Source organism: Vespula vulgaris, chromosome 4 (genome assembly GCF_905475345.1).
Source record: "Vespula vulgaris chromosome 4, iyVesVulg1.1, whole genome shotgun sequence".
Classification (NCBI taxonomy): domain Eukaryota; kingdom Metazoa; phylum Arthropoda; class Insecta; order Hymenoptera; family Vespidae; genus Vespula; species Vespula vulgaris.
In genome coordinates, this window is record NC_066589.1 from 7431392 (window position 1) to 7442500 (window position 11109).

Consider the following 11109-nt stretch of genomic DNA (forward strand, 5'->3'; position numbering starts at 1 on the left):
AATTTATATTTTAATTATACACACATACACGCGCACATACACATACGCGAGTGCTCACATACACGTCGAAAATATAATTTAATTACAATTACAATTCTTTGTATGTAACAATAATATATATATATTTATTTATTTATAACATAATCTTAAAATATAACAATTATAATACAGATAAACGAGCTATAAACTAAATAACTTTGGTCTATATAAAAGCCGTAGATAACTCGAACGAGTATTAAATAAAAAGACAAATTCGTAGCATTTATAAACGAACAAAGTTAACGAGTTTATAATTAACACGTTAATAATTGGATTCATATATATATGTATATATCTTATACTATATCTTATACTACGACACTTCGTCTACTACTTTTGCAATGTGGACTATAAACTTCCAACTTATCTTTCGGAGTATTCATAGCCGAATAATCAATTGGAAAAGGAATACTGTTCCCACGTGCGATACAAGAGTCTGTCATTCCAAGAAAATGTTCACCTGGTCCGAAAGGACCGCGTCCAAATAAAAAATTTGCAAAAACTAATTGATACTGCGGCCAACCAAGAGGATGATCTCCGTTCTGAAAAATGATCAATCCATATAATTTTATTTAAATAAATTAAATAATTCAATCGATTATTGTTCACTCACAGATGTCATGGAGTTATAGGCAATATCAAGACACTTTCCAATTCTATCCGAATCAAGACCAACGACCGAACTATAAAAATTACTGATTTCGTCCTTGCTGATCTTTCCATTTCCTGTACTATTAATAGAAAGAAAAAATATTCTAGGAATCATTTTAATCCAAAACGGTAATTCGTTGTAATTCGTTCCGTTAATCGGTGCTATTATCTTTGTCCACCAAGATAACCAATCGTCCAGATCAATTTTCCTCGTCTGTTCTTCCAACTCGTTTTTCTTTTCAGGAAATATCAATGAAGCAAACCCTTTTTCGATTTCCAACAAACGTAAATATTCCGGACCGTTCCAAGACCAATCGGCGAATCTTCGTAATCTCTTTACAAATACGAGAAAATTCGATAAAACACTTCGAAATGAAGAAAAAAAATAAAACAAAATAAATCTTTTCTATAAAAGAAAATACTACCTCGGATAATATCGCGAAATCCTTTCTAGTTATAAAACCATCCTTGTCGTGATCCAATAATATAAAGAAATGTGAAAGTTTGTCACGTTGTATAGGCGCCAAAGCTTTCGAAAGTCCACTTTTGTTAAAATCTTCGATCGCTGTTAAACTATCGTCGCTCGGATAACGACTCACCCAAGTTGCTGTTATTTGTCATATCGTCAATTACAATGTACGATATTACATACAAACAATCGAATCAAATTGAAAAATTGAATTGGTAAACAAAAAAATAAATAAAAAAAACAAAGGAATAAAAAGAAATCCTAATTGGACTTACTCCAAACATGTACGCTCCAGCCAGGATGTTCGATCTCTTTGGTAACCGTAGAAGTTCCAGTGAATTCGTCGGTATTACTAGGTACCGTTCTCCATCTCTTCAACAAATCTTTTGTTCTATCTCGAGTCCGATCGCAAGCTTGCCGCCAATTTGTAATAAACTTTCTTGGTACTTTAAGCGAGGCGCTCTCATCCAAACCAAGTTCTTGACTACCACCAGAACTACGAGCGCTTGATTCGACATCGTTACTTGCATCCAAGTTCTCCGAACCAGATGGATAATAAATCGGATCCTTTATGCTACCTGAACGAGTCTCCATGACGAACTACCTCGCTATTCTCGACTCTTCAGGGTGACTCCCCTAAAATAATCAATTCCTCGGTGTGAGAGGTCACCAGGTCGCTCGATAATGTGTCGTGTTGTCGTTCTAACACGCATCCCTGGCCCACCTTTCATTCATGGCCAACAATATCATCCAGGTTGCAAAAGTTTACGATTTCGTTTCATTATCGATTTGGATTACGATGGTGTTTTTGAATGAAACGATTTTTCTTTTCTTTTTTTTTTCTTTTTTTTTTTTTCTTTTCACGGTATTATTCTACTCTTTGTTTTTCTTCTTTTTTTTCTTTTTTTTTCTTTTTTTTTTTGGAATGATTAGAAAAAGAATTTATTAATCATTGTCAGACGATAGAAGATATAAGAAAGTGATCGATTCGTCGTTAAGATTTTATCTGATCGTTACTTAAAACGATCGCGAAATTATCTCCCTGTCATTTATTCGAGTTATATCTATATTGTTATACGCATTAATACGTTGACACCTTTTTTATTTTATAATATATTATCCTTTTTTTTTAAATTACCAATTTTTTTTAAATGGTCTTACGTACGATGCCATTTTTACATCTAAGTTATAAAGAATATATCTAGTGAGAGATCACTTCTAACAAATTACATATAAAAACATGATTCCAAACTTGAAATGTTCAAATCATATAATTTTTTGTTAATTTCGTTCGAATTTATCTTTAAATAATTATCGACAATTTCTAAATGTTTTAGTTCGACGTAGAGGGCTCTAGTAGAGGGATAAAAAAGAACGCATGGTCTGCCATCTGCAATATCATTTCGATCATTGTCTCATAACTACCATATTCGAGCGGCAGGTCTTTCCTTCTGTTCTAATCGCGTGGGGTGAGTGATATGCGATGGAAATCGTGTTATATCTCAAACATCTTAAATTCTACTTGAATTAAAATATAAGAAGATTTATTCTTGAATGTGATTGCATAATTTATCGTTATGATTTTATTCTCAATCTTTTAAAAAATATTTTCCTCTTTGTATCGTGAAAGTTAACCTTCAATAAATTTTGTCACGTCCATATTCTTTTTTTATTCCGAATATGTTTTGATAGTTTTATTGATTACATAAATAAATATTTCTTTCTTAAATCATTGTTATTGTTATTATTAGTATTACATGGTTACTGGTTTCGATGAAATTTTGTGCAAGATTTGTAACTTAGTAAAATTATTTTTTGTCATGTAGGGATTCACGATGGGTGCGTACAAGTATATGCAAGAATTGTATCGCAAGAAGCAAAGCGATGTACTCCGCTTCTTGTTGCGTGTTAGATGCTGGCAATATCGGCAATTAACAAAAATGCATCGTGCTCCAAGACCATCCAGGCCAGATAAAGCTCGCCGCTTAGGATACAAAGCTAAGCAAGGTGAGATCTATGTATAAGTGTTATAGCAAAATATTCAATGATTTTTCACAAACAAAACGTTTTCAAAGACATTGTAGTATTATAAAATTAGGCATGATAATCTTTTAACTACAGAATTGAAATAGTTTCCAGTCTTTAATTGTTTCGTCCAAGTATTATTTTGGATCATACTTTCGATTCGGCAGTCATGGAGATGCATGCCAACTTTTCCAATTATTTCTTTTTTTAGATGTGGCTCCTTTTATACCGCACAGTTTCTACCTTGGGGGATGAAATTGATTCCATGACTGCTGGTAAACATAAGATTGTTCTTGAAAAATTTTATATTAGAAAATAATACTAGAGTGTCTTGAAATATATTACATGATGAAACATCATGCACCACTCTTACAGTATCATGGTGATTGATTTTTAGTATACTGATCATTTTTACCGCTAATTGTAATATATTATTGAAGTCGTGATTGTTATAAGTAAGAAAGATATTTTATTTTCGAATTACAGGCTTTGTCATCTTCAGAATTCGTGTACGTCGCGGTGGACGCAAACGTCCTGTACCTAAAGGTGCAACATATGGTAAACCAAAAAGTCATGGTGTAAATCAACTTAAACCTACTAGAAAATTACAGTCTGTGGCTGAAGTAAGTCTATCCTACTTACGCAGCTTCATATAATTTTATTATCTATAGATAAAAAATTAGTAAATAAATTAATATTGATATGTAATACCGTTAGGAACGTGTTGGTCGTCGTTGCGGTGGTTTAAGAGTATTAAACAGCTATTGGGTAGCTCAAGATTCATCTTACAAATACTATGAAGTCATTTTGATTGATCCTGCACATAAGGTAATTTTGTTCTAACAAACATGTATCTAAAAAAAATTTTTATGTTATTCAATGATGAAAACATACCTAATTGTGAAATAAGATGATATTTAACTTCCTTGGATGTCTGAAACGAATATGCATTTACATGTAGGAAACATTTGTGTAAGAACAGATTAGAATGTCCTTTTTTTGTTTTAGGCTGTCAGAAATGATCCTAAAGTAAACTGGATATGTAATTCAGTACACAAACACCGTGAACTTCGTGGAAAGACCTCAGCTGGTAGGAGTTCACGTGGCTTAGGTAAAGGACATCGTTATTCACAAACAATTGGTGGATCACGACGAGCTGCATGGCTTCGAAGAAACTCTCTATCGCTACGAAGAAAGCGATAATTACTTTTTATTGTTTGCCACCTACATTGAAAGACACGATACATCATTTTATTGTATATTCGTATTATGTCAATATAATGGTGTATCCTGTGAAAAATAAATGTCTCTTTCTTAAAGATCATTTGCCCTTGGACAAAAATAGGTTTCACGATTTAATATTAAAACGTAAAATAATATAATTTAGATTTGCAATTTCTTGCAATCTTTCTATAAAAAAAAAATTTTACTTGGTTCACCTCACGTTATCAAAGTATTAAAAAAAGAAAAGAAAAAGAAAAATACAAAAAAAGAAGATAAAATTTTGTAATGAATTTTTGTATTTTTATTCACATACATTTGAAAACAATAATCTTAAGATAGTTTCATTGCCCAGGACCGGATAACGATTTATCCATAAACTTCTTTTTCGCAAAGCAGAGCCACCATTTGCTAGGTTTCCCATCCTTGCCGTAAACTTTTTCTACCAATCTTGCTGCGGTTTCTTGTCTGATTTGTTGCAGATATTGTCTCATTAAATCTACAAAAGTTATATCAATTATTATCGACTAAATAATTTGTTGAAAGATCGAAATATATATTTACCAGCTTCTGCAGGTGTATTAGGTTTAGCGTAGACAGAATTCAATGGAAAACCAGGTTCACCAGGTATATCAAATTTAGAAATTGCAAGAGAAAACATTTCACTGGTTGCTTGATTCTGATTGGCACACTTTTGTAACCTTTTCAAGCATTCAGTAATATATAAGGTAATGTAAATTAAAACTCTATCAGCCTCACTCTACGGCACGAACAAAAAGAATAATATTTTTTTTATTTTCTATAAAATTAAAGATAATAAAACAACATTGCACTTGATATACCTTAATCTCATATGTTCTAAAAAATACATTTGCCTTGAAGAAATTCAACGCTTCATCAATTATATCTATATCCTTATTGTTTAAAGGTGGTGCAGGACCTCTAAATTCGGTTTTAATTGGTAAAAGGGCCATATTCCCGATGGTTGCATTACTTTCTGTGAAACTAGAGTGATAGGCCTGAAATTGAAAATATATTAAAGTATAATTAAAATTACAAAACCGTATTATAACCATGTTTTGATATAATAATCGACGAAATAAAATACACACGATTGAGTTGATTTCCCATTCCATTGGTATAAATATAGCGATTATCTGTATAGTAATACCTTATAAATCTGTTTACAAATAACTTACAATACGAAAATGAGATCAAAAATGTCAAGTATAGTTTGTTTATCGCAATGACAGGGTGACACCCTTTTTATCGCTTGACTTCTGTAGTATATTTAAACTAAATGTATAATACTCTATCATTACTTACAGGCATCTTGGAAGATTTAAAACAAGTACTTATTATAGTCTTTTTCAAGCTTTTTATACATATCACGAGAAATATTTGCTATCCTTATGACTAATAACAGGAAATAAGATACGTGTCAGACATTTTCGAACCATCGTCTCAAGCCGAATTCTGAATAAGTACCATCCATATTTGTATGGACATAAGGCGCCATCTGGTGTTCGTTCTTAAAAAATAAGTGCATCTAGAAAGAAACAACTACGTTTATCGTTGCATTATGGTTCTACTCTAATACTACTTTCAAACTTGAAATTGTAAACATACTTGTAAACATTGTATTCTCGTTCTGTATGACAATATATATAGTGATCATGTATTTTTAATTTGTAAAAGATGGCTGATGCATGTACGCAAGAGGATGTGTTCTCTCAAATTGAATATGCATTTCCTATTATTAAAGAAGAGGTATAAAATTTTATATTATCTTTTTTCAATCTTTCTATATAATAACGCATAAATATTATTTGTCAGATTCAAAACGATTGCACGGATGAACAATTTGCTACCATAATTGAACAAATAAGGATATGGAAGTTGACAAATTTTGTTAAAGATATAGTACTTCATCACATAGAATATTATATTCGTCAGAAAGTGGCACCAACATTTTGGAAGAAATTTGTAAATAGTACGAGTGAACAAGAAGGTTTTGAACTCTTCAAAAGCGCTGTGGATGGTTTATACATTAGTTTAACTGAATTTTTACCTCTCTTGAAAAAGTTGGAATATCTTGAACAAGAAGACGTTGAAAAAATTGTACTTCAAACTGATAATGTGTTATCAAGATTTAAACTTATTGTTAGATCTACTTTATTAAGTCAATTACCATTGGACCATGAACATATAATAGAGCAATTTTATAGAATTGCATTTAATGTATTTTGTAATTCGGATAATAGTTCATTACATGGTAATAATTGAAAATATGAAATTATCACAGTTTGTACAATTTATTAATGTACAAATTATTAATTGCATTATTCGTAGATTCTAGTGGAAGTGATGCGGCGCAATGCGGAGGTTGTAATCAAGAAATAGATAAATGCCAATGTCAGATGATAGTATATATGTTCCACGAAACTAATAGGAAATTAATTGAATTAGAATTATTGGAGAGATTAGTAGGCAATGTACTTACATCATTAATACACATTCGTATCAAATGTCATGTAAGTGAAACGTGTGACAGAGTATTTGATGTATCGCAACTTAAGCCATTGGAAAATGTAAGCCCATGTACTTGTCATGAAATTTGCATAAATTCATATACTTTTATAAAAATTATTCATAGAAATATAAATTTTTAATTTTATTTCAGTGGCTTGAAACTGTTGTTATGAATTGGTTGATAAGGATATATTCAGGAGGATTTTCAAAAACTGTTTCTTTGAGCGATGATATTCGTGATGCTGTTATTAAATTCAAAAGAAAATTGTCTCACTATTTGTATGAGACATACACAAGAATTAGAATCGATCAGCTTTTTAATATCATAATAGGTAAATGACAATTTTGATAGGATATTTTAAATGGATATGTTTATCAGACAAATATCTTTAATATATAGTTAAAACAATTATTTACACTGGAAAAATTTGTACTTAGAATATCCTGATTCACAACCTGCAATAGATGATCTTCGAATTTGTTTGGACAGAACGGATTTGCGCAAAGTTTTGGTGGAAACATTACAGGAAGCACTTAAAACTAGACTTTTACATCCAGGTGTCAATACTCCAGATATATTAACTGCATATATTGCTGCTATTAAAGCTTTGAGACAATTGGATCCAACAGGAGTGCTTCTTGAAACTGTGACAGAACCTATTAAGTAAGTTATATTTATTTCAATTATTAATAAGAATATTTTTCACAATTAATTATATTGTATTATTTTTTTATTTAAGAGTTTATTTAAGAAGTAGAGAAGATACAGTAAGATGTGTTGTTAGTGGTTTATTGGACGATTCACCTAGTGATTTAGCCGATGAATTAGTGAAAGGGGAATCCTTGCAATTAGATGATGGTTCAGCTGATGAAGAAAACGAAGATTGGGAGAAATGGGTTCCTGATCCAGTGGATGCTGATCCTGGTAAATTATTTAGTATACAAAAAGATAATAGTAGAATATTTTGTACAACATCTTTTTTACATATTCTTTTTTCAGCCAAATCTACGCAACGAAGGATGTCTGATATAATTTCAATGCTAGTTAACGTATATGGAAGTCAAGATTTGTTTGTTAACGAGTATCGTACATTATTGGCAGATAGATTATTGTCTCAATTAAATTATCACACAGAACGAGAAATTCGCCATTTAGAATTATTGAAAAGAAGATTTGGAGAAAATCAACTACATTATTGCGAAGTTATGTTAAAAGACGTCTATGATTCGAAAAGGATAGATGGAAATATTCAATCGGACACCAGTTATAGCTTAGAAAAAGAACATTTTCCAACATCTGCTCTTATACTGTCTGCACAATTTTGGCCACCGTTTAAAGAGGATTGGAAATTGGAATTACCCCAAATTGTACAAGATCAATTGAATAAATATGTGAAGGCGTTTGAAGCTCTAAAGGGAAACAGAACTCTTTGTTGGAAACCACATTTAGGAAATGTCAATCTTGAAATTGAATTGAAGGATAGAAAATTAGACATAAATGTAACCCCGATACATGCTACGATTATATTACATTTTCAGGATAAAAGTAAAATAATATGTTGAGAACTTTTTTCATATTTTTTTATATTTTCATAATTCCAATAGCTCGATCATATTTTATATTGTTTACAGAGGAATGGAATTTAGAAGAGTTAGCACAAGTGATGCATGCTCCGGCAACAGTACTTAGACGGAAAATAACTTTTTGGGTTTCTCAAGGACTTTTAAAAGAGATCTATAATGATGTTTTCGTACTTCAAGAAGAAAGTTCATCGAAAAATAGAACTTTGTCGGATATCGTGGAAGAGGAAGAAGCTGAAAGTGCAATGGCTTCTGCTAGTGATCAAAGGGAAGAAGAGTTACAAGTTTTTTGGTCGTACATTGTTGGAATGTTAACTAATTTAGATTCTATGCCATTGGAAAGAATTCATCAGATGTTAAAAATGTTTGCATCTCAAGGTCCAGGTGCTGTGGAATGTGGATTACCAGAACTAAGACAATTCCTTGATGGAAAAGTTAGAGAACATCAATTATTATTTTCTGGTGCTCTTTATCGACTTCCTAAATCGTGATAAAATTAATATAACTTATATCTCTATATATTGTTCCGATTGAGTTTAATCATATGTTGTACATCTGTTTTTTATATATGCATATATATATATAAAACATTTAAAATAAAAAAAAGAAATCATATGATTACTTTTAATGCAATTTGAATAAATTATATTTGTTTTTTGTTTACTTTTTGCGTGTACTATGATTTTATATATTAATTGCTTATGAGATCCAGCAGAGAGTTACACGTAAAATTAAAATAAAAACAAGCAACACTGTGATTTTTTGGATTTATTCAATGAATGTTAGTTAAACGCTCTAATGCTAACAGTTGTGTAATAAAAATATTTCTCTCGTGCGCATTTCAAACACAGAAAGTAAGTGTTAGTGATCTTCTACACTTAGTTTGGTAAAGTGTAGTGTATGTACATAGATCGTAAATTGCACCATTATGTGTGTTCAAATTTTGACGTATGTATTTATATACGTTGCATTTTCACATCATAAACATTGCTACGAGAATAAGATAATACTTTAATAATGATGAATATTGTATATATCAAATTAGTCATATGAGATAAAGTCAGTCATGTTACTTGACTTTGTGAGCAACTTTTTATAATTATTTTATTAGCACAAACTTTCATATACATAATTGTTATTTAATTATTGCCAATAATATTTATGATACTTCACAATATGATTCTTTATCATTGATCCTAATAAAAATTTATTCGTGTGTCACCTTCTTTGATATTTAATGTCAAAATAAATATTTTAATTATCTATTGCTGCTATAGAGAACAGAGTTTTCTTTTCCTTCGTAAAATATTAGACTTTTTGGTAAAAATAAAGCTACTTGTGATGAACTTTTCACATATATTTATCTAAATTTGTATTTATATATATCCTTTGAACACGATTTTAGCACTTACATTATCTGTGTAAATTCAATAGCCATTCTCGGTTTGATGCTTCCTTTGTACTTTTTACAGTTTAGCAAAAACCGAAATGTTTTCAAAGATGTAGCTGAGTTATATATATTGCAGATTATGATATTTTTTTCTTTACTTTTTTTTTTTCATTTTTTACACGTACGTACGTATATAATTAATTTATTTATTTTGCAAATTTCATTGCAAATTATAAATTCTCATGGGTAATATAAAGTACTAAGCTTTTTTTTTTAATCAGATCTTACAGAGATTTCAAAAAAATTAAAATTATCTGCATTTCTCCTGCTTACACATTAATATTGCCACATATCCTGCACATTGTTGACAAATATATTGTCAACGTTAAGATAAAATATGAAACTAAAAAATAGACATAATATAAATTTCGACAAAAAAAAAAAAAAAACTATTTAACTCTATAACGCAATAAAAGAAAAACTCAGATATATCATAATTTCTAACAAAATTGCTTGCACGTATATTATATAATTTCTTAGATATAATTTATATGTGCACATATATATTTATATAAATATATATTAAATGAAGTATAAATAAACGATGCCTAGATTGTTATTGTTGTTTTGTACAAGAAAAAAAATGCGTTAAAAAATGATTCACAATTTTGTTTAGATTCGTACGCGTAGGTAGTAGATGTAATTTCGACAAAAATATAAAGACGATAGTCCATAATAAATGCTTGAAATACTCAATGTATTAACGATAAAATTATAAATCGAGGCATTACTTATTTATACTATTTAAACTTTTAATTATCTCAGCATATATGTATAATGTGTTGGTAATTGCATAACAGCACATATAGAGAATGACCTTTCTATTGTATATAATATGCATAAATGTTTATGCACGTAGGTGCAGATAACAAACATATGCATTTTTCAAACTTATATAATTATATTTATATAAATATAAGACAATGTGATATACATATACATATACATATATATATATATATATATATATATATATATATATAATTTTTTTTCTATCGATTACGTATGTGATAATAAAATAATCGAATATTATTATTTCACATTGTGAGTTTAAGTAGATTTCAGATCACTTTTATATCATAGCTGTGTGCCTTTTAGCATCTATGTACAAGAAAGACAAGCTACCAGTGTCTCTTGTGAA

At 29.9% G+C, this 11109-nt stretch overlaps 5 protein-coding genes across 14 annotated transcripts in view; 2 read left to right on the top strand and 3 right to left on the bottom strand.

Moving 5' to 3' along the window:
- Positions 1-114: 114 nt before the first annotated feature.
- Positions 115-1964, bottom strand: LOC127063311 (uncharacterized). Its single transcript, XM_050992888.1, has 4 exons — positions 1435-1964; positions 1116-1297; positions 653-1024; positions 115-581 (listed from the first exon to the last, which is right to left on the bottom strand). Exons 1-4 carry the CDS (start codon positions 1751-1753, stop codon positions 348-350), a joined length of 1107 nt encoding a protein of 368 aa, XP_050848845.1. The 5' UTR covers positions 1754-1964; the 3' UTR covers positions 115-347.
- A 542-nt stretch (positions 1965-2506) lies between these two features.
- LOC127063313 (60S ribosomal protein L15) lies at positions 2507-4503 on the top strand. 2 transcript variants are annotated; one of them, XM_050992898.1, is made up of 5 exons: positions 2507-2628; positions 2986-3166; positions 3671-3807; positions 3902-4012; positions 4193-4503. In XM_050992898.1, exons 2-5 carry the CDS (start codon positions 2995-2997, stop codon positions 4385-4387), a joined length of 615 nt encoding a protein of 204 aa, XP_050848855.1. In that variant the 5' UTR covers positions 2507-2628; positions 2986-2994; the 3' UTR covers positions 4388-4503. The 2 variants fall into 2 exon arrangements, with proteins under 2 accessions (XP_050848855.1, XP_050848856.1); XM_050992899.1 differs by lacking the exon at positions 2507-2628 and adding an exon at positions 3396-3459 and having other exon boundaries at positions 3017-3166.
- A 183-nt stretch (positions 4504-4686) lies between these two features.
- On the bottom strand, positions 4687-5892 carry LOC127063314 (actin-related protein 2/3 complex subunit 3-like). Of its 2 annotated transcripts, none has more exons than XM_050992901.1 (4): positions 5732-5892; positions 5248-5424; positions 4970-5165; positions 4687-4904 (listed from the first exon to the last, which is right to left on the bottom strand). In XM_050992901.1, the coding sequence occupies exons 1-4, from the start codon at positions 5735-5737 to the stop codon at positions 4750-4752; spliced, it is 534 nt and encodes a 177-aa protein (XP_050848858.1). In that variant the 5' UTR covers positions 5738-5892; the 3' UTR covers positions 4687-4749. The 2 variants fall into 2 exon arrangements, with proteins under 2 accessions (XP_050848858.1, XP_050848857.1); XM_050992900.1 differs by lacking the exon at positions 5732-5892 and adding an exon at positions 5518-5695.
- A 71-nt stretch (positions 5893-5963) lies between these two features.
- On the top strand, positions 5964-9164 carry LOC127063308 (anaphase-promoting complex subunit 2). 2 transcript variants are annotated; one of them, XM_050992886.1, is made up of 8 exons: positions 5964-6175; positions 6242-6680; positions 6758-6996; positions 7089-7269; positions 7376-7601; positions 7678-7862; positions 7938-8483; positions 8570-9164. In XM_050992886.1, the coding sequence occupies exons 1-8, from the start codon at positions 6104-6106 to the stop codon at positions 9007-9009; spliced, it is 2328 nt and encodes a 775-aa protein (XP_050848843.1). In that variant the 5' UTR covers positions 5964-6103; the 3' UTR covers positions 9010-9164. The 2 variants fall into 2 exon arrangements, with proteins under 2 accessions (XP_050848843.1, XP_050848842.1); XM_050992885.1 differs by having other exon boundaries at positions 7678-8483.
- Positions 9165-9271: 107 nt separating this feature from the next.
- Positions 9272-11109, bottom strand: part of LOC127063312 (protein held out wings) — a 62606-nt gene continuing 60768 nt past the window's right edge. For all 7 annotated transcript variants that reach the window (XM_050992893.1, XM_050992894.1, XM_050992896.1 and 4 more), the window contains one exon: positions 9272-11109. This exon is cut by the window's right edge and continues 2452 nt beyond it. The gene's annotated coding sequence lies outside the window, so the exon portion shown is untranslated.